At 40.5% G+C, this 25,229-nt stretch overlaps 4 protein-coding genes across 6 annotated transcripts; 2 read left to right on the top strand and 2 right to left on the bottom strand.

The window, feature by feature from the left end:
- Positions 1–303: 303 nt before the first annotated feature.
- Positions 304–1,067, top strand: LOC125208451 (auxin-responsive protein SAUR32-like). Its single transcript, XM_048108071.1, has one exon. The coding sequence runs from the start codon at positions 366–368 to the stop codon at positions 900–902; it is 537 nt and encodes a 178-aa protein (XP_047964028.1). The 5' UTR covers positions 304–365; the 3' UTR covers positions 903–1,067.
- A 600-nt stretch (positions 1,068–1,667) lies between these two features.
- Positions 1,668–5,633, bottom strand: LOC125207602. 3 transcript variants are annotated; one of them, XM_048107010.1, is made up of 13 exons: positions 5,455–5,633; positions 5,334–5,371; positions 5,167–5,251; positions 4,792–4,897; positions 4,636–4,706; positions 4,224–4,290; positions 3,919–3,978; positions 3,510–3,581; positions 3,306–3,407; positions 2,590–2,664; positions 2,274–2,372; positions 2,061–2,177; positions 1,668–1,984 (listed from the first exon to the last, which is right to left on the bottom strand). In XM_048107010.1, the coding sequence occupies exons 1-13, from the start codon at positions 5,604–5,606 to the stop codon at positions 1,871–1,873; spliced, it is 1,158 nt and encodes a 385-aa protein (XP_047962967.1). In that variant the 5' UTR covers positions 5,607–5,633; the 3' UTR covers positions 1,668–1,870. The 3 variants fall into 3 exon arrangements, with proteins under 3 accessions (XP_047962967.1, XP_047962966.1, XP_047962968.1); XM_048107009.1 differs by having other exon boundaries at positions 3,919–3,981; positions 5,455–5,631; XM_048107011.1 differs by having other exon boundaries at positions 3,919–3,981; positions 5,527–5,621.
- A 144-nt stretch (positions 5,634–5,777) lies between these two features.
- On the top strand, positions 5,778–6,331 carry LOC125207603. Its single transcript, XM_048107012.1, has one exon. It carries the CDS (start codon positions 5,778–5,780, stop codon positions 6,165–6,167), a length of 390 nt encoding a protein of 129 aa, XP_047962969.1. The 3' UTR covers positions 6,168–6,331.
- Positions 6,332–14,665: 8,334 nt separating this feature from the next.
- On the bottom strand, positions 14,666–16,964 carry LOC125208631 (pollen receptor-like kinase 5). The gene is made up of 2 exons (XM_048108283.1): positions 15,419–16,964; positions 14,666–15,338 (listed from the first exon to the last, which is right to left on the bottom strand). Exons 1-2 carry the CDS (start codon positions 16,827–16,829, stop codon positions 14,788–14,790), a joined length of 1,962 nt encoding a protein of 653 aa, XP_047964240.1. The 5' UTR covers positions 16,830–16,964; the 3' UTR covers positions 14,666–14,787.
- Between the last annotated feature and the right edge of the window lie 8,265 nt (positions 16,965–25,229).

Here is a 25,229-nt window from a genome sequence, read left to right as displayed (position 1 = left end):
AACCAAAAAATGTACGTATATATATATATAATAGGAGTAGTATTTAATACTATTAGTTTCGGATTTTGAGGCACAACCCACCATTATCATCATGTATTATTGACCATCATTAATGATCCATCCATCGATATTGTACGTTGTACTTAACAGAAAAGAAAAATGATTAACTTGGTGTTTAAGTATTGCTAATTAAGAGAATAATCCAAGTTGAACATAGTTTATGGTTTGACCAACAAAAATATGGAATCTCGCCATGTCTATATATTGTCTAGTTCAGCCATTTCCTAGTTCCCATCTCTCACTTCTTCTTCTTCTTGTTCTTGTTCTTCATTTATTCTTCCACACACACAGACTCATCGTGAGAGATGGATTCTTCATCAAGAAAATCTAACAAGATTAGAGACATAGTTAGACTACAACAAATCCTAAAGAAGTGGAAGAAGGCCGCCAAAAGCAATGCTACAACATCAACCACAGCTGCCACGACCACCAACAAGAGCATAAAGTTCTTGAAAAAGACACTGTCCTTCTCAGAGAGCTCTTCATCCTCCACAGCCGTGACAAATGCCGTCCCAAAAGGGTTCGTGGCGGTGTGCGTAGGGCTGGAGCTAAAGAGATTCGTGATTCCAACAGAGTACCTGAGCCACCAAATGTTTGGGATTCTACTGAGAGAAGCTGAAGAAGAGTTTGGATTCCAGCAAGAAGGTGTGCTTAAGTTTCCATGCGAGGTGGAGGTGTTCGAGAAGATATTGAAGATGATGGAAGACAAGAGGTCACTGTCATCGCCATCGTTGGTGCTTATGCATGATGATGGAGATAACTATGATCTCATCATCAACTGCTCTAGTAACTACTCTCCGGACGCTACGGACCTCCATCACCACCCGCAGATGTGCAGATGACAATTCAAAACTATGTTTGCAGTGCAGTTTTGTATGAATATTGTGGAGGCATCGTTTCGATTTAGTATCTAAAAATAGAGTATGATTCAAGGTTTGATCAATAAATAATAGTACTACTGTTACTGTACAAAGCATGCATGTGCCTTGTATACGCATGCCATGTTATGTTTTTTTTTTTAATTGCAAAATTCAAACATTTTCTTCTTACTTAATCGCTTTAGATTTATACACTCGTACACTATTCATCTTATACACTTAGCAAGTTGCTTAAATGAAGATCATTATTTGTATATTGGTTTTGGACGACACTCTACAGTACTGATGATGGAAGAAGTGTTTTCTTCATTCTACTAGTTTAACTATATCAGAGGGACAACTTGTTTGGATTCCTCACCTCAATTAGCTTGTATAATTATTACCCATACGCTACAATGTTATTGCTTAATTTGATGGATAGCTTATAAAATATACTACATTTATTACCCTTTGATCCCATCAGAGTGGGGGAAAATTTTGGGTCAAAGTCGAGTTTAGAATAATACATATTTTAACAAGTAACCGGAATTCGTGGTGCTCTCACATTAGTAACTGACGAAAGCCCCACCCACGCCTCCAAATTCGGTATATTAGTATACGGAGTATACTATATACATACAAATGTTTTTGTGTGTGCCTGTGTGTTTTGACTCAATTCAGTTTAAAAAAAAAAAAAAAATACTAGGAGTAGCACATAAGAAAGAGTAGATTGTAGGTGAACACAAATCATCATGAAACATGATTTAATAAACCCTCTTTGCATTTTGTCATTAAGAGTGCACAAGAAGACACAAGTTATATGGTAAATTCTGTTGATTCATTTCTAGTTTGTTGCAAACTGAAGCCAATCAAACATCTTCACGAGGCCATCCATCTAACCCAGAAAAGTAGCAAATGGCAATGGTGATGTGTAAATGGAGTCATGATCATTGCTAGCGTGAATATTTGTCTACGAGAGCCTTTGCTTTATCTGGTGCAAAGAAACGTGCCTGTATAAACATTCTCTCTGCATCACCTATACTCCCATTCTCTTTCATGATAATGCCCTGCAGTTGTTGAAATATGCTTCAAGTCACTAGTTCATTCTTAACCATTTTACTCATCTTATTAAACAATACTGACCTTTGCTAAGTAGCCCCTGAAATCATCAGGGTGGCTAGATATAAGTTGATCATAAACAGCTACTGCATCACTTATGTGGCCCCAATCTGCATAGGCTTTTCCTAGAAGCAACTCCACCTTAACTCACAAACAGGATCTTAATATATTTATACTACATCATTTTTATGAGGATGCTTGTACTTAACAATCCAATTCTCTAAGATAACTACTCACTTGAATGGGATCCACATCCGATCTCATTTCTGCAGTCACACTATCACCACTAGCTTCGTTATTCAAGCGGTCACGAGCTTCCAGGAGCATTTTAACAGCCTATACAAGCAGAAAATATATGTTTACTGTTTGTTTATGAAATATTCCGACAATCTATGCAAGTCCAGGTAATGGATACAAATAAATCAATATCACTATGTTGAGGTTACGTAGCTTGAGTTGCACTAGTCAAATTTACAATGCATGACACACTATCGTTCAAAGTGTGCCAGAAGACATACTTCGATTAAAACATACAGTATCATTTTGTAGTTACCTCATCAGGTTTTTTGGCAGATATCAATGAATTTGTAAGACCTCGAAGGATTTCAAAGTCAACACTCCTAGATGCCTGCACAAAATTACTATTCAGCTTTCAGAAAAAATGTTGCTCAACTTTAGACACTCTTGAACCATGGTACAGCATACAGAGCCTAAGCTTACACAAGATATTCAGCTCGCGGTCATGGAAGAGTTTATAATGTTTATATCCTAATGTTGAAATGGTCTCTTGAGTTTTAAAACTAAATAAAATGATGGAGCTTATAAGATTTCGCCAACACTATATTGCAATTAATATAATCAAAGGCAAAATGGGAGTTCTTTTGATATTAAAAACCAGTTAACAACTCTTTATTTTCCTGAAGAAACTTATAAAATCCCAGTATCCGATTCTCAAGCATTCTAGGGCCTCCATTAACCTCTAAAATCCCTCATAACACATTTTCTGGTGCATTCTAAGTGGCATCAAAATTATCAAACGAAATGTCACGTTTGGATGGTTAACCTAGTGATACATATGGTGTGCACATGTCACTTAATCACATGGATAGCATGGACCACAAAAACTGGCAAAATAAAGGCTAACATTATCTTTATGATAGACAGACTTGTAAATCCACACTCCATATGGAATATGGTTCCCAAGTGAAGTGATCATATTACAAAATCATTCAGTAAACCTAAAGTCTCCAGAGTCTATCATAGACTAACCCTTTCAGCATTCCTATAAGCAAGAACACTTCCTTCATAATCTTTCAGCTCATATTTGACTTCACCAAGCAAACGAAAAGCATCAGGGTCTTTTGGTTTCTTCTGCAGATAGAAGGAGGCCAATTTAGAGCAAAAGTGAAAATACTGGCTAGATATGGTATGTGGTTCACCATTATAATGGATTTTGAGGAATAAATTTCTAACCTCTGTCAATTTTTCAAGCAACGTTGCAGATCTTTTATATTCTCGCATTTCTGCTAGGGTTACTGCAGCTCCCTAATGAAAAAAATGAAAGAGTAGGCTTTTTGTTGAATCACCTCATAGAGTTGTATCATTCTTTTGTGTGCATATGGAGTTTCATAGTGTTCAAATAGCAGTCATAGAATACGAAAATCATTTGCTTTCTGCAGCTGCTATGAGACAGATTTGTTCTTGATACACAGTTTTCCAAAGCTGAGTGCTGTGTGTGCATAGCTTGGGCTAAGTTGCTAGAGTTTATTGGTATTATATGATGGACTCAGCCCAGTTTAGTAAATTTCATACACAGTCAAGTCACAGAGCATCATGAAACTATCTGTATGTTATTTCTTCATATTAATACATCAGAACTCACTTCAAGAGCAGTCGAATCTTCAGGTGAAGTGGCAAGTGTTTTTTCGAACTCCTTCAGCCTCTTCTGTAAAAGTATGAAAAAATTATGCAAAGGATAAGATTAAGGCAGAAGCAATTGAAGGGCCTATAAACTATACAACAAAGCCACAGTCCTGAACATCAGTTTATATACCATTGTGTGAAGATGACTACCATTATGTCAGGGATTAAAACAAATAAGCAGTATTAAGCACTAAACACAGTATGAGCCAAGAATGGATATGACATAAATCACATAATGCGAAGAGTGAAGGTTATCATTCTCACCTCAAGGAATGATCTCTCTTCTTCAGAAATTTTATTGACTGTGGCAGCCTCCTCTGTAGGGCTAACACTGTCATTCCAAAGAGCATATAAGTATTACTTAATTTATATTATACCTTGCCCCCCAAAAAACCCAGAAGACTCCCCCCCCATCTCCCTTTAGCCCACCAACCAAAAAAAGGCCTGTGTATGTTGGTGAAGGTAGAGATTTACATCAGAATATCACACAATTTAGTAGTTTTAGTTTGACCATACGTTTTAGACCATTTTCTTCTAGTAATTGAGGCTTGGTCCATTTTGTTCATACAGACTAATTAAACATCTGATTTAGGACCGACATAGCTTATACCAGAAACTGACATTATCATTTAAATTGGAAAAAACAAGAAGAAATCAGATATTCGAAGGACAATACCTTCCAGAAGGAAGAAAGTCTCCAAGGGCAAACACCAAGCCAAATGTAACAACTGCAACTCCAACTCCAATCTATCATATCCATTCTAGAATATTAGCAATCACAGGAAAACCAGAATTTCCAAGAAAGAAGTAAATATAATCAGAGGGATATTACCTTAGTTCCCAGTCCAATTGTGGAACTGTTGTCTTCAACTGGTGCGTCATAATCAATTGCCCCAATTACTTTTTTCTCTTCTTCTTTTTTCTGCTCAAGGGCGGACCTTCACAGTTGGAGGAAGTTTTGAGTCAACATAACTATAAATAAAGTTCGGAAAGATAGATGATGGGTGCAAGGGGAACGTATTGGATTGGAGGTATAGTATTTATCAGCAAATTGAGGAAGAAATGAGCGGTAATGCAGGTCAGACTAGTAAGAAATAAAGCTTGGCAACCTGCACTGAAAGAAGGCAATCTATAGTGCATGAAAAAGTTAAAAAGAATAAATAAAAAAGCAATGCTAAGAAAACATCTTTTTATCATGCAAACTTACTTTTTAATAGCCTGGAGACGCTGCTCGAAATCAAGATCATCAGAAGAAGTGTAGTTGGTTTTGGGAGAGCTCAAACCGGGGGCCTCTGCCAAGATATTAGAAAAACTTTAATCAAGAAGGCAAAAGTAAAGCTATGTAAATGTAATGCAGGATTGGGGAGTAAATACGGTTGGGTGAGGTGGATGATTGCTTCGACTTGATTTTTCTGCAGCAAATTAAAGTAGATTGCAACCATAAATAGTTTAAAAGGCATAACAGGAAGGTGATGTGCAATCTGTGGTTAATTACTTGGAGTCGGGATTTTTTGTTTTGGGGCCAAATCCCCGACTAGAATCGGAGCATTGAATTGAAACACCAAACCTCGACCTGGCGAGAGATGAACTGGATTCAGAACGGCGACGGAGCATGGCAGCCGCAGTCGCAGCTGCAGCGGTAGCCATTATTGTTTATAGATTGAGTTTGATCCAAGTGGCAGGCTCTTATTTGATTTATTTTAAAAAAAATTATTTTATTCATTAAAAAAAGCAATTTTGAACCTTATCTCTGATAAAGTCTAAATCTCTCTTCTTCATTTCATTTTGGGGGATAGGGTTTAGAAGAAGGGCGAATTGATGGAGAAGCAGAAGCAGCAAATACGAGGCAGTGAGAAGGCGAGGAAGAAGAAAATGCCGAGCCCGCAGGAGCTGGTGACGCACTACGAGAAGCAGGGGATGACGACTCAGGAGGCTTCGCTTAAAGTGATTGGGGATTTGCAGGGAGCTCTCTTCAGAATGATTTCCGCCAATAACAAACGCGACGACTCCAATTCTTCTCCGCAAGTGATTTCCGCCAAGCTGGACGCCGTCCACGCTCGCCTCGTCCAGCTCGAAACGAAGCTCGATTCCAAGCCCAGTTACCCGCAGGCCCTGGCTCTGGGCGTTGCCTCCGCCTCCCTTTGGAATGGCGCCCTTGAGCTCTGGAACACCGTTCGTCGCGCCACCTCTTCCGACCCCTCGGCCTAGTTTATTTCATTTCTTATAAAAAGAATATGATGATCTATCGATAGAAGAAACCATTTTGTCTCCTTGTTATCTATCCAATTTTGATACTTATGTTAGAACAATTAGGGCTTGAAACGATTCCGGTTTACATTATTAGACGGATGAATGTAGCTTTGCTGTCTTCATTTATTGTCTTTTTTTCTTATGACATGGAACCATGCCACATTGATGCATCATGGTAATTGGTAAGCATTAAATAATTTATCTTTTCATTGAAATCTATTTCCTTTTTTTTGGTTGGGTTGGTGATCGAACGCAGTTTTTTTGCACAGTTTTATCTAATTGTTGGTTTTAGGACTTACAAGAAGGAATACAAAGAGATAACTGAATCGAAATTACAAAGAAAATTTGAAACAAATAAACTGAAAAAGAAATAGCCGAGTCGAGGAGGCTTCTTTCCGCAAGACGAGATACGCTCCGATAGTGCTCTTCGGATCGGCGTTTCGTCCCCAAAGATAAAACGGCTGCGTCTCTGGTGAAGCAGCACCGCTATCAACAGAGCTCCGCGAACCTGGATGGAGGAGAGGGCAGAGCTTCAACAGAAGAACAATGCAGAGGGAGGAGAGAGTGTATGATGCAGAGGGATTCTAGTCTTCTGTGTAGAGAATGCTAGAATGGCTAGCCTATTTATAGGCTCGGTCCACTGTAGGGGTCAACGCAGCCTTGATGGTCTGTCATCAATGCTGCAGGACCGTAACGGTCGTCGGCTACGGTAGCCGTAACGTTCGGGCGTTACGAGCCGTTACACGCTCAGAGCTAGAGAGGCCGAGTCTAGAAGCTTCTAGATTCGTTCACGACGTGGACTATCACGTGTCAGCCACGTTTGCTTATCGCGTCATACCGACGAGGTGGCATCCCGCTTGGCTTGTTGACGTGGAAACAGTGGTGGTCTAAAAAGAACTAGACCCACTAGAGTTGGACCAAGCCCGCAACTAGGCCCACGACCAGGCCCAAAGAACAGCCCAAAGACCACCCAAAGACCAATTGCCAAGATCCAAGTCCAAGGACAAGGACAAGGACACGGGCACGGGCACGAGCACGAGGCTCGAGGCTCGTGGCGCGCGCGTGTGGGCTCTTACAGCCCATCTTAGTCCACTATAATTATTACATGTAATAATCCTTCTTATTAAATACTAGTTTAATAAGGTTGTAACTTCCAATGTGAGATAATTAACTCTCTTAATTATTCTCTAATCTTCTCTCATAGCTCATTAAGTTTGCAATTTTGCACAACTTTAATCCATTATTTCTCACTCACCGAGAATCGGATTTGAGAAAATAAATATACCACGGTCATCTACTCCGAACGTAGATCGACACTATATTATTTAATTTCACAAAATTAAATATCTCGTTGAAATTATAATTGGTCAAAGTTCATTGACCGGACATAGATTCCAACAATCCCCCACATGAGTGGAAATAGCCAAATGCAAATGCATGCAGACACAAGCTCAACCCTCGAGAGGTATATAAGCATAAGGATAGGTAGCTTTTAGCTTTGAACCTTCCATAGTCAACGCCATCGGATACACAGGCGGCCTAGTAGCGCGATGCTTTGAACTAGTCCCCCACGGCGTGCACCGAGACAATGGTGTTAATGATTAAACACCTCAACCTCATTCGTTCTCACGTTTTGTGTCTTTTGCGGCCTTGGACACCACTTTGGATTCATAAGTGTGTAATTTGAAGCGACCACACTTCACACTTACATAGGTGATTCCTGCTCGAGTATCTTGCCCTACTCGGTCTCTTTGAGAACTTAATCTCCTTGAGATCCTTAGGAATCATTAAAAGTCATAGACTTATCCTCACCACAAGGCAAGTTTTCAAACACTCTATTGCTCTCTAGGGAATAGATGTAGATGAGTGTTTCTCACGAACTCTCATAGCTTAGTTTTCCCATTGAACCAAGTTCTTGGGATCTCCAGTCATCATGGTTGGGTCACCACTATGACAATTCTTTAGTTTGTGGATTTCAAACCCATTCTCTCTATCAACTTATTCATTTGATCACGGTTTAACCCTTTGGTTAGCGGATCCGCTAGATTATCTATTGACTTCACATAGTCAATTGTAATCACGCCTGTTGTGATCAAATGTCTTACGGTATTATGTCGTCAATGAATATGTCGAGACTTACCGTTATAGAAGCCATTATTTGCCCTCCCGATAGCGGCTTGGCTATCACAGTGAATCAACACTGGAGGCACTGGCTTACACCAACCTGGAATATCCTCAAGAAAGTTCTTAAGCCATTCGGCTTCTTCCCCAGCTTTATCTAAAGCTATGAATTCTGATTCCATAGTTGAACGGGCTATACATGTCTGTCTCGTGGTCCACGAAACAGCACCACCCCCAATAGTAAAGACGTATCCACTTGTTGAAAGTGAGTCCTTATTGTCGGATATCCAATCCGCATCACAGTACCCTTCAAGTACCGGGGGGTATCTCGAAAATTGTAGCCCATGATTTTGAGTATGTTTTAGATATCTCAAAACCCTTACAAGAGCTCTCCAATGCTCTTTGCTTGGATTACTCGTGTAGCGACTCAACTTGTTCACGGCACAAGCAATGTCCGGCCGAGTGCAATTAGTTAAGTACATAATGCACCCAATGACCCGTGCATATTCTTCTTGTGCAACGGGTTCGCCCTTGTTTTTGCTCAAGTGAACATTGAGTTCAATTGGAGTCTTAACCGGCGCGCCATCATAGGCATTGAATTTCTTCAATATCTTCTCAACATAATGAGATTGGGTTAAGATGATTCCATTGGATGTTCTTAGAATTTTCATTCCAAGAATTACATCGGCTAGACCCATGTCTTTCATGTCAAAGTTTCTCTTTAACATGACCTTTGTCTCATTAATCACTTGAGTGTTACTACCCATGATTAACATGTCATCAATGTAAAGACACACTATAACGTACCCGTTATCAGTGCTCTTAATATAGACACATTTGTCACACTCGTTGATTTTAAACCCATTTGATAACATCACATTATCAAACTTCAAGTGCCATTGCAACGGCGCTTGTTTTAATCCATATAGGGACTTTACGAGTTTGCATACTTTTTTCTCTTGTCCAGGTACTACAAACCCTTCGGGTTGTTCCATATAGATTTCATCCTCTATTTCACCATTTAGAAACGCAGTCTTAACATCCATTTGATGAATCTCTAGATTGTGCAACGCACCAATCGCGAGAAGCACTCAGATAGATGTAATCCTCGTTACGGGTGAATAGGTATCGAAGAAGTCATGTCTTTCCTTTTGTTTAAAACCATTTACAACCAATCGGGCTTTATACTTATCCACTGTTCCATTGGCCTTAAATTTTCTTTTAAGCACCCATTTGCACCCTAAAGGTTTGGCACCTTCGGGCAAATCAACCAACACCCAAGTGTGGTTTAGCAAAATTGAGTCAATTTCGCTTTGAACAGCTTCTCTCTAATGTAACCCGTCTGGACCATCGAATGCTACTTTTATTGACGTTGGCTCTTCATCCAACATAAAAGCAATGTAGTCAGGACCAAATGTTTTTGGTGTTCTGACCCTACTACCACGTCTTAGTACTGCATCACTTGGATCATGCCTCACTCGCTTGCGCGATTTAGGCTCTTCATCCGCGGATTTAGAACTAGTGGCTCCATCCACTGTTTTAGAACTAGTGGCCTCATCTTCAATTCTTGTCTCAGAATTGATTGGGACTTCTTCTTTGTCCTTGCAAGGAAATGTATTTTCGAGAAATATGATATTCCTTGACTCGATTGTTGTTCCTACTGTAATAGTCGATATTTTAGACTTGTGAACAACAAATCTATATGCACTACTATTAAGTGCATATCCAATGAAGATACAATCAACCGTTTTAGGTCCAATTGTGACTTCTTTGGGCGGGGGAACCATCACTTTCGCCAAACACCCCCACACTTTGAGGTATTTGTATGATGGTTTCCTTCCTTTCCATAACTCATAAGGAGTGATGTCTTTTCCTTTTAGTGGAATTTTGTTTAGGATATAGTTGGCTGTCAAAATAGCCTCTCCCCACATGTTCTGGGGTAATCCTGAACTTAGTAGCAACGCATTCATCATCTCTTTTAGAGTTTGATTTTTGCGTTCTGCTACACCATTAGATTGTGGTGAGTATGGAGCAGTTGTTTGATGAATTATACCACTTGCGTTGCATAACTCCTCTATCACTTCTATCACTCCTCAAACGGGGCTACATACTCGCCTCCTCTATCACTTCGAATCGCTTTGATTTTACAACCAAGTTGATTCTCAACCTCGTTCTTATAGTTTTTGAACGCTTCAATTGCTTCATCTTTACTTCTTAAAAGATAGATGTAGCAATATCTTGTGCAATCATCTATAAAAGTGATAAAGTACTTTTTACCACCTCTAGTTTGCACCATCCTTAAATCACATACATCCGTGTGAATTAGTTCAAGGGGTTTCGTTTTCCGTTCAACTGAGTGAAACGGTAACTTAGTCATTTTAGCCTCAAGACATATTTCACATTTGTCTTGGGTATCCACATCAATTGCCTTTAGTAAATCTAGATTTACTAATCTTTTCACGGCTTTTGAATTTACATGTCCCAATCTACAATGCTACAAATTTGAAGACTCGGTCAAATAAGAGGAAGTAGATGCTTTATTATTATTGTTAGCCAAAGCTTTTGAACAAGGCGCGTAGCCACACTAAGCTTGAAAAGTCTGTCGGTTACATAACCTTTTCCGAGAGACTTCCCAAACTTGTACAAAGCAAACCTATCAGTCTCGAATACAAGTTTAAACCCCTTATTAACTAGTATTGATCCTGACACTAGATTATTCCGGATGTCCGGGACATGCAGCACATCCTTCAAAGTGATAGTGACACCAGACGTCATCATGAGAATCACGTTGCCAATGCCGAGGACCTCGGACGATGCTTGATTCCCCATGTTGATCTTCCTCCCTTCAACAGCAGTGTAGGAGACAAACTTGCTCCTATCTGAGCAAACATGAGCAGTAGCGCCGGTGTCGATGTACCAGCCACCTTTGTTGTCAACAATGTTGACTTCTTCAGTGACCACGGCAACAAGGTCATCTTCATTCCAGTCCTTGAACTATTTCTCAACGACGTGGGCTGCCGGCTTCTTCTTCTTGCTGCGGCAGTCTTTGGCAAAGTGGCCAATTTTGCCACACTTGTAGCACTCGCCTTCAAATTTCTTTGCAGGCTGCTTGCCCTTCCCTTTGTCTTTCTGATTTGGGCGGGGGCGTTTGTTGGAGGGTCCGCCCCGCTCCAACAAGTTGGCTTTGGCATCAAGTGGGCTAAAGCCCTTAGCCTTTAGATCGATCTTGCGCACATCCGCTTCAATGCGCAGCTTCACGATCAAGTCTTCAAGACTCATCTTCTTTCGCATGTGCTTGAGATAGTGCTTGAAGTCCTTCCAACTAGGAGGGAGTTTCTTAATAAGTATGCACCGTACAAAGTTGTCGGACAAATTCATCCCTTCAGCCGCGAGTCTGTGGATGATCATTTGGAACTCTTGAACTTGTTCCATGACCGGTCTAGAGTCGACCATTTTGTAGTCCGTGAATTTGGATACTACAACGTGTTCAGTACCTGCAGCATTATCGATACTGTACTTTTTCTCTAGGCTTTCCTACATCTCTTTTGATGTGGTTACAAGGGAGTATACATTGTACAAACTATCATCTAATGCACTTAGAATAAAATGTTTACAAAGATAATCTCCTTTGCGCCATGCTTCATAGTTCGCCATGACCTCAACACTTGTCTCTTGATCACTTGGCGCAGGCGGCTCGTTCTCCGTGAGGAAGTTGGCGATACCCAATGTTGTCATGTAGAATAACATCTTTTGGTACCACCTCTTGAAGTCAGCTCCTCCAAATTTAGGTGGTTTTTCGGCGGGGGACATCATTCTAGGTGCCAACGGTGCCGCACTTGGTCCTTGGAATGAACCATTCATGTTGCCCCCGAAGGAGCCAACAACATGGTTGGGCATAGGCCCCCACCATTCATGTCGGGCGTAGAGCCCGCCATGGTCGCATTGGTCCCGAAGGAGCCAAAGCCCGTGTTGAACCCGAAGGTTCCAACACTCGCATGAGACCCGAAGGCCCCAGCAGTCGCGTGAGACTCGAAGGTCCCCGCATTCGTGTGAGACCCGAAGGCCCCAACACTCGATCCATTGGCCCCAACACTCGATCCATTAAAGGATCCGAAGGAACCACTAAAAGTGGAACCAACCGACCCACTCGAGGTGGATCCACCAGTGAGCCCCTGGGTATTAGTATGCACCCAAGGGGTTGTTGATGAAGATGGATAGAGCCCGGGAGTTGGCATCATCGTGGTGGATGCCATGGTGGAGGAAATGATGGCGGCGGTGGTGGCCGGAGTGGTGGAAGCGGCAGTGTTTGATTCGGTCGACATCTCCAAGCAAAGGTGTTAAGTTTCGAATTTTAGGTTCAGTTATGTCCAAATTCCTTCAAAAGCAAGTTATATCTCGTCTTGCGATTGTTGGTTTTAGGACTTACAAGAAGGAATACAAAGAGATAACTGAATCGAAATTACAAAGAAGATTCGAAACAAATAAACTGAAAAAGAAATAGCCGAGTCGAGGAGGCCTCTTTCCGCAAGACGAGATACGCCCCGGTAGTGCTCTTCGGATTGGCGTTTCGTCCCCAAAGATAAAACGGCTGCGTCTCTCGGTGAAGCGGCACCGCTATCAACAGAGCTCTCGGCAGACTGGATGGAGGAGAGGGGCGAGCTTCGACAGAAGAACGCAGAGGGAGGAGAGAGTGTATGATGCGGAGTGGATTCTAGTTTTCTGTGTAGAGAATGCTAGAATGGCTAGCCTATTTATAGGCTCGGTCCACTGTAGGGGTCAACGCAGCCTTGATGGCTGTCATCAATGCCAGACCGTAACGGTCGTCGGTCACGAGCCGTTACACGCTCGGAGCTAGAGAGGCTGAGTCTAGAAGCTTCTAGATTCGTTCACGACGTGGACTATCACGTGTCAGCCACGTTGGCTTATCGTGTTATACTGACGAGGTGGCATCCCGCTTGGCTCGCTGACGTGGAAACAGTGGTGGTCTACTAGACCCACTAGACTTGGGCCAAGCCCGCAACTAGACCCAAGCACCAAGCCCACGACCAGGCCCAAAGACCAATTGCCAAGATCCAAGGACAAGGACAAGAGCACGGGCACGGGCACGGGCTCGGGCTCGGGCTCGAGGCTCGAGGCTCACGGCGGGGCGGGCGGCGCGCGCGTGTGGGCTCTTACAGCCCTTCTTAGTCCACTATAATTATTACATGTAATAATCCTTCTTATTAAATACTAGTTTAATAAGGTTGTAACTTCCAATGTGAATTAACTCTCTTAATTATTCCCTAAGCTTCTCTCATAGCTCATTAAGTTTGCAATTTTGCAACTTTAATCCATTATTTCTCACTCACCGGGAATCGGATTTGAGAAAATAAATATACCACGGTCATCTACTCCGAACGTAGATCGACACTATATTATTTAATTTCACAAAATTAAATATCTCGTTGAAATTATAATTGGTCAAAGTTCATTGACCGGGCATAGATTCCAACACTATATTTTCCAGGTCATCCTTTAGTCATACTCACCCAACATGTAGTCAGTCCAACATAAAAGCCTATGAATATGGATGCAGTAGTATTTTTTGGGCTGTTCGGTTTGCAAGATTGTATATGTGTAGTGTGTGGTATTCTTTGTTGACGGAATGGATTCCACGCTGCCCAAGCTCAGATTTTTTAGCATTGATTTTACTCTCTTTTGCTGACGAGTTAGTGTTCATATTGTAACTTTGTGACTCAGCTTGGAAGATATTGACTGCTGTTACGTTACCTCTATGCTTAATAGTCTAAGGATCATCTTGCAATGATGTTGAAAATATTTCTCCATATTGCATCCTACAATACCGTTATGCTTAGTATTATTATATTCCTTTTGTTTTCGTTCTGTTTGGTCCTTTTATAAAATCGTCGATAGATTTGTCAGTTTCCTTCTTTGCATTTCTATGAGGGGAAATTGCAGAATGGAGATAAGATGTTTGGCAGAGGTGCATCATTCCACGAGACTCGGAACCTTGGGCCATACGTATTTTTGACAACATTGATGGTCTGGAGCTCCGTTGTAAGAACTCTGCATAACTCCCGAATGACATCCCTACTTGCGCCCCATCACCATGAAAGCGGAGCAGGGCTCTTAAGATTGGAGGACGAGGTAGAAGCGCTGGACATCTTCTGGGCTGCGGGACTCTTCTTTTTCAACTTTGGCCTGTAAAAGAAGAAGATATCTTCTATTTCCTGTACATGATCACAATATGAGTCAGTTCCCTTAAGAGAAGGCGAGAGAGAGTAATTGTAGGTTGCATGTGATTAATGAAGCCTACGTACAGAATATGATGGGTATAGTATTGAAAGTGGATCGATCAATATTTATACAAATTGAATGAACATCTTATTTGATTAAAATGGATATATGATTGTGAGTTGCGAGTAAATAAAGATACAAAGGGAGAGGTAGTGCATAATCAGTCGTCAAGCTGAACAAGATCAATCTGTCGAGCGGCCACCTCCAAATCCCATCTCTTATCGGCATCCTCTTTACAACACGATATCCCTATCTGCAACATCTTCTCCATTTGGTTCCTGCTTCCGACGGCGCTAGCTTCCATGTCCTTGTCAAAAACTTTAGAGTATTCCTCGCCGGCAATGCCGTTGATCCAGGCTGCTAGGTCGGTGGTGGTGGCGTGAGAGAGGTATCTTCCGGTGAGTATCTCGAGTATGAGGGTGCCGAGGCACCAAACGTCGGTTTTCTTGGAAATGCGGCCGTGCTGAGCGTACTCGGGGGACTTGTAGGCGAGCAGGACGTTGTGGACGTAAGTGGAGTTGACGACCGGGTGGAGAGCGTAGTCCATGAGGAGTGGGTTGTATTCGTTATCCAAGAGGACGTTGGATGATTTCAGGTGCCCGTGCGGCACTGTAATGGTTGGAACCTCATTTTGGAGATACACCAGCCCCTTTGCCACGCCCTTAATGATCTTCAACCTCGTAACCCAGTTCAGCACCCCAGAGTGTTTTCCTGTACATACACACACAGTTGCATCAATCAATCCATCCATCCCTTAATGGATATGACTAATTTAGGGTTTATATATGGACCATGCAGAAGGGCCGCCAAGCTGCCATTTTTGACGAAGTCGAATACCAAGAGCTTTTCCTCCTTGCGGAACAAATAGGCAACGAGTGGCAGCAGGTTGGGGTGGTTGAGCCTCCCTAGCCTCCTCATGTGCTCATGGAAGTCCTCCCTAGCAATGCCGTTCATCTGCTTGAATCTCTTCACAACCAGCGCCTCCCCGTCTACTAGCACCGCTTTGTACGATGCCCCAAAGTTTCCGCTTCCCAGAACCTCTGCCGACGCCCTCATCAGATCCTGCAGGTCAAACTTGTGCCTCCTCTCATCTACGAACGACAGCTTACCAGGCTGGTGCTGATCCGACCTTTTCCCTCCTGCCAGGATTCCCGCCGCATCTGCTTCTACCACTGCCACTGCGGCTGCGGCTGGTGCCGATGGGGCCTTTTCAATGTCAACAGCCGCTGTAATGGGCTTCCCCAGCTGCGGAGTCTGGCTGCTGCTGCCGCTCTTGCAGAATTTTGCGAGGAGGAAGATGACTAGGAGGAGGAGTAAGATCCCCATGAGGATCAATATTATTATCAATGCGATGGGAGTTCTTGATGAAGATGATGATGGTGGTGGTGATGAGGATGTGGATGATGGCGGAGGGTACAGAGTGGGATCGCAGGCGTTGGAGAGAGGGGCCCCACATAGTGCTTTATTACCCGCGAATGCGTGTGGATCCATGAGGTTGAGGGCAGAGGGAATGGGGCCCTCCAATTGGTTGTTGGAGAGGTCGAGCTCCGTGAGAGAGTCGGAGCTGATTTTAGGAATGGTGCCGGTGAAGTGGTTGTTCTGGAGTTTCAACTCAATGAGCTTAGGTGATTCGAGGGATGTGGGGAGGGGCCCGGTGAAGTTATTGTTGGCTAGGTGGACTTTCTTGAGAGAGTACATGCCCCTGAAGGCATCCACCGCAATCTGGCCGGAGAATCGGTTGTCGGATAAATACAAGGCCTTGATGGCGCCGACCTTCTTCCAGTCGGGCATGGGACCCTCGAAGGTGTTCCCCATGAAACTGATGGCACGCATGAAACGCAGAGGGGAAAGCGCATCGACGTCGATATTCCCCTTGAGGTTCATCCTCTCGAGCTGTAGGCCCCACACATAGCCGTTGTAGCAGAGCACGCCCAGCCAGTTCCCCCTCTCCCCACTGCAGGGCGGGGTGGCCGGATCCCAGTTTGAAAGGGGGGCCTCTGCATTGGTCAACGAGGACTTAAATTTTAGGAGAGCCTTTGCCTCCACGTCGGAATCGCCTGGGAACTGGGCGGAGCAGGAGCAGGAATAAACCAGAAAATGGACAAGAAAAACAACAAAATATATTTGTTTTCTAGGAAATGTGGAATGAAAATTATTCGAATGATGATGTGGGCGCACAGCGGCTTGCGCGCCCGTCGGCATTGTTAATCCCTCAAGATTAACTAACTCCAATCCTCGCCTATGATTATCAATGCCCCAACTCCTTTTCTCTATATGTTTTCCTTTTCCAATTATTTTCTATTGTTGTTTCTTAGGTTGTGTTCATTTTGGGGTGGGGAGCTTGAGATTCGGGCAAGGAACAATGCATGGAATTGAAGGCTAGTGGGTGCCCATGATTTGTTTCGATCGAGAATAATAGAGTGAGAAATCAACCAATGTTACACCGCCTTTTTAGAACACCATTTCATTACATCCATCACCCTCTTACCTCTTCCATTCTTCATATATATCCTCCACCAAAACTAATCTACCTAACTTAACGAATCACCATTTGACTCTTTCTTAACCAATTTGTTTCACATTAACTACATTTTCCATATATAACCCAAATAATAATCCAGACTAATTATTATCCACTATATTCATTGATCTAATAGTTAATAGTCAACCCTAAAATACTTGAAGCTTCCATAATTAGGTTTCTTGAGTGACTGATACGACCCACACTACAAGAAATATATTCTTTAAGAACACAAATTTAGGAACGCAATCACTTGCGTTGCAAATTTTTGAAAATATCCAAAACTTAGGACAAAAAAATAAGCATCCTTAAATTAGGAACGCTTTTAATAAATGCGTCTCTAATTAGCATTTAAATAGGGACGCTTTTATTAATGTGTCTCTAAGTTTATTAATGTGTCTTTAAGTGATTAAAAAAAATAATAATAAAAAAATGAATTTGTTTCCCTCATACACATTAGGGGCACATTGAATAAATGTCTCTAAAAATTTACCTTTTATTTTTACCGAAGTAAGACCACGCCGCCTCAAATTAAACAATCCTTCGAGTGCCTAGATAAGAACTCATTTGCCGTCTAATATTGTAACGACCCGCCCATCTAGGGTATAATAAATGCGGCGAGCGTTAACTAGGCAGACTTAAATGCATCAAAGATCATAGGCTAGGGTTCCATTTAAAAAAAGGATTTGACAAAAGCATTTAATGAACAATTAAATAGGAGAAGAATAATGCCTTAGCAAAGAAATCCAACAAAAGGTTATCGCAATAAATGCTCATCAGAGTTTCCAAAATAATTTCAACTGTTTCATATCCAAAATATTCCCACGAATTTATAAGTATTCTTCCCAACCAAAAGATAACAATTTTTCATAAAATAGCGGAAGCGATCAAGAGAGAAGTGAGGCTATGTATGGAGACACAACGACACTTTAAGTACCAACAGATCATCTTATTATTTCCTATTCAACACCGCCGCCCGCTCGTCATCGCTCAACCTGCACATAGGAAAAACACATGCAGGGCTGAGTACTATAAACATACTCAGTGGACTCATGCCGAAAACAGTTTTATCACAATTATAGTTATCATGCCATTTTCAAGTGTCCATCGGGGTTTTAACTTTAGAAAGACCCGAGGCACCAAAATATATTCTTTCTCAAATATCACGGTCGCGCAACCATTTTTCTCATCGACGTTTACCATATCCTCATTCTACATGACAAGGAATGCGGCCGCAATCCAGGTCACTAGACCGGCCGACCCGTACGCTGACACTCGGTCTAACATTGGTGTACACTAACCCAAGTAGAGTTTGCGGCTCTACAAGGATCCGAATTCGATTAAATCAATAGTGGCATAGCCACGAGGGATAGGCACGACAAAACAAATCAAGGCATGATAACACATATCTCATTCTCATCAATATCAGTTTAGGACAATGTCCTTATTTTAAAAGAAAGCCCACCTCGTCGGCTTATCTCGAAAGTATTATCTTCTCCTCGTTTATCACGCTGAGAGCGCGAAGTATCACCTTTAAATTAGGCGTATCACAAATCAGTTTCAATCATTGATTTCAAAATATGCATGTTTCCCATATTTCCCTTTTTTCCCATCGATTACTTTCAAAATCATCAATCAAAATCAAAGTATGCTTAGCATATCATTTTTATTCAAATAACAACTCCAATTCACCATTAAATCGTGTCACGCATGAGTGTTCCACACACAACACACGCACACGAACACCACACTTGTGCACGCCGACCGAGGCGTGCACACACACACACACGGTCACATACACACACACATCCATGCATCCCAAAATTCATCAATTTATTTCCCCTTCACTCAATCTAAATGCATGTGGAAACAAGAACACCGATTGATCGGTAGAAGAAGAGGAGATCAATAATTAAAGTACCTTTTCCAAAAGAACGAACGGTAGAAACAAGGAATTAGTCTTGATTCTTCAATAATCTCTTGAATTTCACTTGAATTCTTCTCAATTGATGAAGAAATCTTGAAGAAAACTTGAAGAAAATATGGAGAAAGTGGGAGAGAGATTTTCGAAATTTTTGAGGAGTGGGGCGCCGGTTTTTGGTGTGCTAGGGTTTGATCTCTTTCTCATATTTATAGAGTGCCAATAATAATATCCCATAATTAAATAAATCAAGATTTGGAAGATATGGAGAGATTTGTTTGTTGGAGTAGCCGAAAACTTGAAGAGAAAAAGTAGGAAATTCGAATTCTAGGCTTATTAAATTAGCCTATGATTTAATTCAAATATTTCACGGAGTAGAATAAGATATCACGGAGCAAGAAAATAATAATTAAACTCCCCAATTTCATAGGAATAGGCGTGATTTGCCTTGCTTCAAAAGGGATTCAAAAACCAAATCCTAATTTAATTAGGATATGCAATATCTTCTTAGATATGGCAAGATATGCTAGGATATTTTAGCATATTTATATTTATTCATGGAATAGAATAAATAAGAGATCAAATAAATAAATAATTCCCTCTTCTCCAAAATATGAGATTTTCGAAAATCTCATGGGAATAAATCATAGTGGTGGTTCGAAAATTCCATGTAGGAATTATAGAGTATTTGAACTTTGGATTTAATTTGGATAATTATCCCAAACAAATAATTAAATCCAAGAATAATATTATTTCTTCTCCAATAATCATGATGGCCGAAAATTCCACCAACAAATAATGAATAATCGGACTTTGGATTTAAATTTGGAAAATTCTTCCAACCAAATAATTAAATCCAAGAAAAATAGGATTTCTTCTCCAAATAAAAATAGGAGGGATCGAATAATTCCACATGGTTTAATAATGCTCCTATTTAATTCTCACTCATCCCTTAGGAAAATAATTCACCCACAATTATATTTCTCCGCATCAAATATTCACACCCAATCAATCATTTCTCTACTTCCTCTTCTTTTTCTCAATGCATTGACCTTTCAACGGCCACGTCATATTTTCCCATCTTTGACTATTCAATAGCCACGTCAATATTTCAACAAGTTGACTATTCAACTAAATCTCAATTCTCATACGCAATTAGGTCACAAAGACACTATGCAATTAATTACTCATCAAATAATCCACATATCATAGCATTTAAAGCATTTAATACAAAAATTTTATAACCCGAAAATTAGGGTTTGAAAAAGTGGGGCGTTACAAATATATATTTTCGCAATCCTCATTTTCAAATAAGTTTTTTCCACGGCAAATGATTTTCAAATGAGTTTAATAATTTGAAATAAGTTTTTATATAATATTAGACGGCGTGGTCTAAATGAGTTTTTTCCACGTGGTCTAATGAGTTTTTCCCACGGCAAATGAGTTCTCTTAATGAGTTCTAATATATATTTTCACAATTGCCCAAAATTTGCCCCAAATAACCATCACCACCAATGTAACACCCTACTTATCGAATCCTAATTTTAGAGCCAATAATTTAATTTCCTAATTTATGACTTAGGAGACAAGAATTAAATGAGGAACGAAATTATGACCGAATCGAGTTTAGGGCTTGCGTTGGAAGTTTGAAAAGTCAAACTTGTGGATTATATGACGTGGCATGTGAATATTTGAACTAAAGGTGATTTATGTGGTGAATTATTTGTTTATGGGTGAGTGAGATTATTAGGATATTTTTCCATAACATTATCCTCTTGGAATTTTCGAAAACCCCACCTCTTATTTGAGAAAATCCTATTTCTCCGGATTTAATTTAATTCTTGGGATATTTATCCAAATTAAATCCAAAACCCAATTATTCCATATTTTTGATGAGAAAAATCGGCCCCCACTTGTTCTAGGTGATTTTCGAAAATCACCTATGTTGGGAAGGAAATATTATTTTACTTGTTTAATTGATTCCTTATTGATTTCCTTCCACACCTAAAATTAAATATTCTAGCAAATCTTACCATACCTCAAGGAGATCTTGCCATATCTTATTTTAGTTAATATTCAAAATCCATTCCTTATTTACTACCTATACTACACGCCTATTTCTATACCAATGGGAAGGATTTTTATTTTATTTTGCTCCGTAAAATATACCAAAACAAAATCTTGGCTAATTAAAAGTCATATATTTCGAAAATTTCATGCTTGAGCCCTAGAGCTTATTTTTGTTAACTTCTTCTTCCCTACTCCACAATATATGTTTTTAATTAATTGTGGAGAATAAAATCTTTCCAAATATTCTATTTAATTACCTAAAGATTTTATTGAACTCTATAAATAAGAGAACTCCTAAACCTAACCCTAAAATTTTCGCCCCCTCCCTCTCTCCACACTCTCTCAATTTTCTTCTACTTTACTCCAATAATCCTTCATCCTTTGAGAAGAATTTGAGTTTGAGCCTCAAGATTTTTGAAGAACCAAGTCTCTACTTTATTTCTACCGTTCGTTTTTCTCTAAAAAGGTATTCTTATATTAATTCTTCTTCTTCATCTAACCGATTAATCGGTATTCTTGAACCCTCATGCATCTGGATTGAGAGAAAGTGGGATAAAGGGGATATGGAATATATGTGTGCATGTGTGTGTGCGTCGTGTGTGCGTAGCGCGCGTGTGTGTGCGTGTTGCGTGTGTGTGTGTTGTGTGTGTAAGTTGGCAAAATACTCTTGTGTGACATATGTTGATGATAGATCTAGAGTTAAGATGCGAATGAATTTGTGTGATGAATATGGCTTGATTTTGATTGGTGATAGTAAGATAAATCGATGGAAAAAGGGAGAACGCGAGGCATGCATGATTTAGGAATTTATGTTAGGACTAATACTTGATATGTGCACATGTGATTAAAAAAGGTGAAACCTCGGTTGCGAAGTCGGATAACGAAAAAGAGAAACATACTTGAAATCTAAGCAGTCGAGATGAGCTTTATTCTTAAAACTCTCTTTTATTTTTGTCAAAATATTGATTGGTGTTATAAGGGCGGTTTAACTGTTATGCCATGCCTATGTCTGTTTTGTTGTGATGTTGTGTGCCTGATGCCTAGTTTGTGAGTACGCTCCATTAGGCTACAGTGGCTATGGATGTGTATAAACGAATTCGGGTCCTGAGTACGGGACGCAAACCCTACCAGGCCGTGTACACGGTGGGATCGGGAGCCGTCCTTGCTAGTCGGCCGGTCTCGTGGGCGAAAAGTGTGGCTACACTTTCGTCGCACTATGGAAAGATTGAGATTGAGATTGTGATTGTGATTGTGGAAATTGATGAGAAAGCGGGGAGACGTTTGACTGGCCAGTCTAAGAAATTATTTTTGTGATACTCGTGAAATTCTTTTAAATGCTTAAAACTCGAGTTCACTATGGTAAGGGTGGTATAACTTAACTTATAAAATGTTTTGGCAACGAGTTCACTGAGTATTTCAAAATACTCAGCCCTGCATGTGTTTTCCTTATGTGCAGGTTGAATGGCGACGAGCGGCGGCGGGCGTTGAGCAAACTTAATTGAATAAGATGAACATTTTTTTGAACTTCAAGTGTAGTTGTGTCTTCATACATGACTTCACTTTTCTCTTGGTCGTTTCCGCTGAGTTTTTGAACGCTTTAGTATCTTTCGGTGTCACACAGTTATCTTGAACTTATTCCCCTTTGAGTTAGAAGATTGAGACTTGTTGTGGTTTTTGTTGGATTTATGTCGAACCCTGGTTTTCGGATCGCAGTTATGACATCTTTTCTCCTTTGACTTTATTGTTAAACCCTTGACTCTGGTCGTCATTTATATTATCTTCTCTTCATTGATTTCTCCTGATTTAACTGTCGTCTTATTGCTTCAATAACTCATTTAATACCTAGGTCAAATCCTTTCAAAAGAAACCCTAGTTTTGTTCTTGTTTCATTTAAGTTGCCCAGTTAACGACCGCCAAATTTATTATACCCTAGGAGGGCGGGGCGTTACAGATGGTATCAGAGCCTCAGTTCTTTCCGCTCTGGACCCAAGAGTCTTTTCAAAACTTTTTCTTTCTCTTCTTGTAACCCTTTACTAATGTGCTAAATACGGAAAGCTCAACTCCGCAACTCGTCCCATTCAACCACGAAGAAAGAGGTACAAAATATTGCTGTGACTTGTGATGGAAACTTTTTGCTCTTGAAAATTTTGGTGGGAAAATGTCATTTTGTTGTGAACATAGAAAGCATGCCATAGGATGACTCCTAGAAGTTTGGAAATACTATGTACTTGTGAAGCGATGCTTCTTGAATGATGATTCGTTGAATACTGTTTGTGAACTTGCAAAATTGTGGAATGCGAAACGTGATTATGTGAGAATCTAGTTACAATGTTGCAACACTTAGACCTGAACTACTTGATACCTACCATGACTTAGCTATATGATCACAACGCTTATATCAACAGTAGAAACGCAGAATGACTAGTATGAGACTTCAAGCTATGCTTGAAATTATCAAGTGCCTAAGAAGTAGGCTAGAACTTAGTTGTAAGTTGACAACTGCAATATCACTTTCCTGAGTGATAGAACCAACGAAAATATATATTCCGAACTTTGGTGTATCCTTACAATGGTGAAATCATACCTAAGATCTAATAAAACTATGCAGTCTTGCATACCATGCCAAAGTGGCGACGCGACACAAATACGACGACGTTTATAACACCTTAAGACCACGTGTATAATGGAAATCGAAAATGACTATGTGACATGGCAAGAAGAAGACTTTGAAGATGCGACCATCAAAAATAGTTATTTTCGACGATACGATGAATCTCAACTTGGAATCCACGGTTTCATAGAACGACGTTACCATGATCAGGCTCGGGAGAAATGTGCGAGGGAGTGCGACCTTCGTAGTTAGAATGACCGATTTTTAAATCAACAGTACTTACTTGGATCCTAAGTTCTTTTCGGGATGTTTTGAATAACCATGGGCCCTTATCTATTTAAACACCTTGGTTGACTCACAATTTGCAAGTGACGTCCCTTATTTCTTTTCCTATATCGAGTCATGACTCACTTGGCTTGAAAATTTGTGTTTGCCCTTGTAACTTTGGACATCTTGATTGAGTAGACTTCTTTAATTCGTCATTCATAAGGACGATATTTGATATTATGAGCTTCCGTCATTGAACTTCATTCCTAAGGTTGTTTGTAGTTATGACCTTCAGTATGATCACATCTCCAGACCTGTTTTCTTCAAAAGATGGAATGTTCTTCCTGAAATTTTTGCTCACCTCTTCATTTCTCCAGTTCTTTCTTGCAGAAGTGAAATTCCTTTTTAGCTCAATGATTTTTATTTCTTCAACACCAAGTTAAGGCTATCATGTTCTCTTCTTCCTTAACGGGTCGATCGTATTAAATTTCTAAAAAGTTCCATTCACTTTGAGTTGCCTTTAACAAACCGCGAATCCATTGATGTGATTCCATTTTTTTTCAATAACATGATGTCGTTGAACCATTTTAGTGCTACTTCATGACATTATGTCTATGTTTCTAAATCCTACCATGACTGATTATTTTAGGCCTCGGCATGTTTGGACGATATCATTCATTGCCGTCCGGAATTTTTTTTTCAAATTTTGATAGGGCAGTCTGCTATGGAATTTGAGATTTATTGCAGTTTCACCCTGTTTTCATGACCCATCCCATGTTCTTTCGAGCTCTCATCAGAATTAAATTCTCAAGCTCTATGGGTTTTATTTGATACCTCTAAACCATTTAATTCTCAGAATGGACGGGTGAAGTTCAATGGAACTTAGTCCTTGCTTTGTTTCAAACCAATTATCAATGATGAGATTTGAAAGTGTCGAGCTAGAAGTGTTATTCTTTTTTTCTTGATTAAGTTTGAAGCCTTTCTGATGAAAGACATTTTGTGGTGTGAGGTGGTCGGGTCTCTATCCTTGATGGTTTCGCATGTGGAATTGGAGTGTATCCAACTGATCAGGAAGAGATTCCCGACCCAGCTGAGTCGTTGATACGACGACCGAGACCTGACTTCAAACAAATTTCCTCAACCCACTTCTACTGATTAGTATAGCGGAGGTAAGGGTCGAATCCCACGAGGATGGACACGTTTAGATAACTG

Source organism: Salvia hispanica, chromosome 2, assembly GCF_023119035.1.
Source record: "Salvia hispanica cultivar TCC Black 2014 chromosome 2, UniMelb_Shisp_WGS_1.0, whole genome shotgun sequence".
NCBI classification, from domain to species: Eukaryota; Viridiplantae; Streptophyta; class Magnoliopsida; order Lamiales; family Lamiaceae; genus Salvia; species Salvia hispanica.
The sequence above is the reverse complement of the archived record's forward strand: the minus strand, read 5'-3'. Positions and strand labels throughout refer to the sequence as shown.

Bases quoted from the DNA above. Each gene is read 5' to 3' on its own strand.
- LOC125208451 (XM_048108071.1), top strand. From the start codon at position 366: ATGGATTCTTCATCAAGAAAATCTAACAAGATTAGAGACATAGTTAGA.
- LOC125207602 (XM_048107009.1), bottom strand. From the start codon at position 5,606: ATGGCTACCGCTGCAGCTGCGACTGCGGCTGCCATGCTCCGTCGCCGT. The intron at 4,898-5,166 runs GTAAGTTTGCAT...CCAACTGTGAAG, and splicing joins CGTCTCCAGGCTATTAAAAA to GTCCGCCCTTGAGCAGAAAA. The intron at 3,982-4,223 runs GTGAGAATGATA...ATACTTTTACAG, and splicing joins AAGAGAGATCATTCCTTGAG to AAGAGGCTGAAGGAGTTCGA.
- LOC125207603 (XM_048107012.1), top strand. From the start codon at position 5,778: ATGGAGAAGCAGAAGCAGCAAATACGAGGCAGTGAGAAGGCGAGGAAG.
- LOC125208631 (XM_048108283.1), bottom strand. From the start codon at position 16,829: ATGCCGACGGGCGCGCAAGCCGCTGTGCGCCCACATCATCATTCGAAT. The intron at 15,339-15,418 runs GTCCATATATAA...GTGTATGTACAG, and splicing joins CTTGGCGGCCCTTCTGCATG to GAAAACACTCTGGGGTGCTG.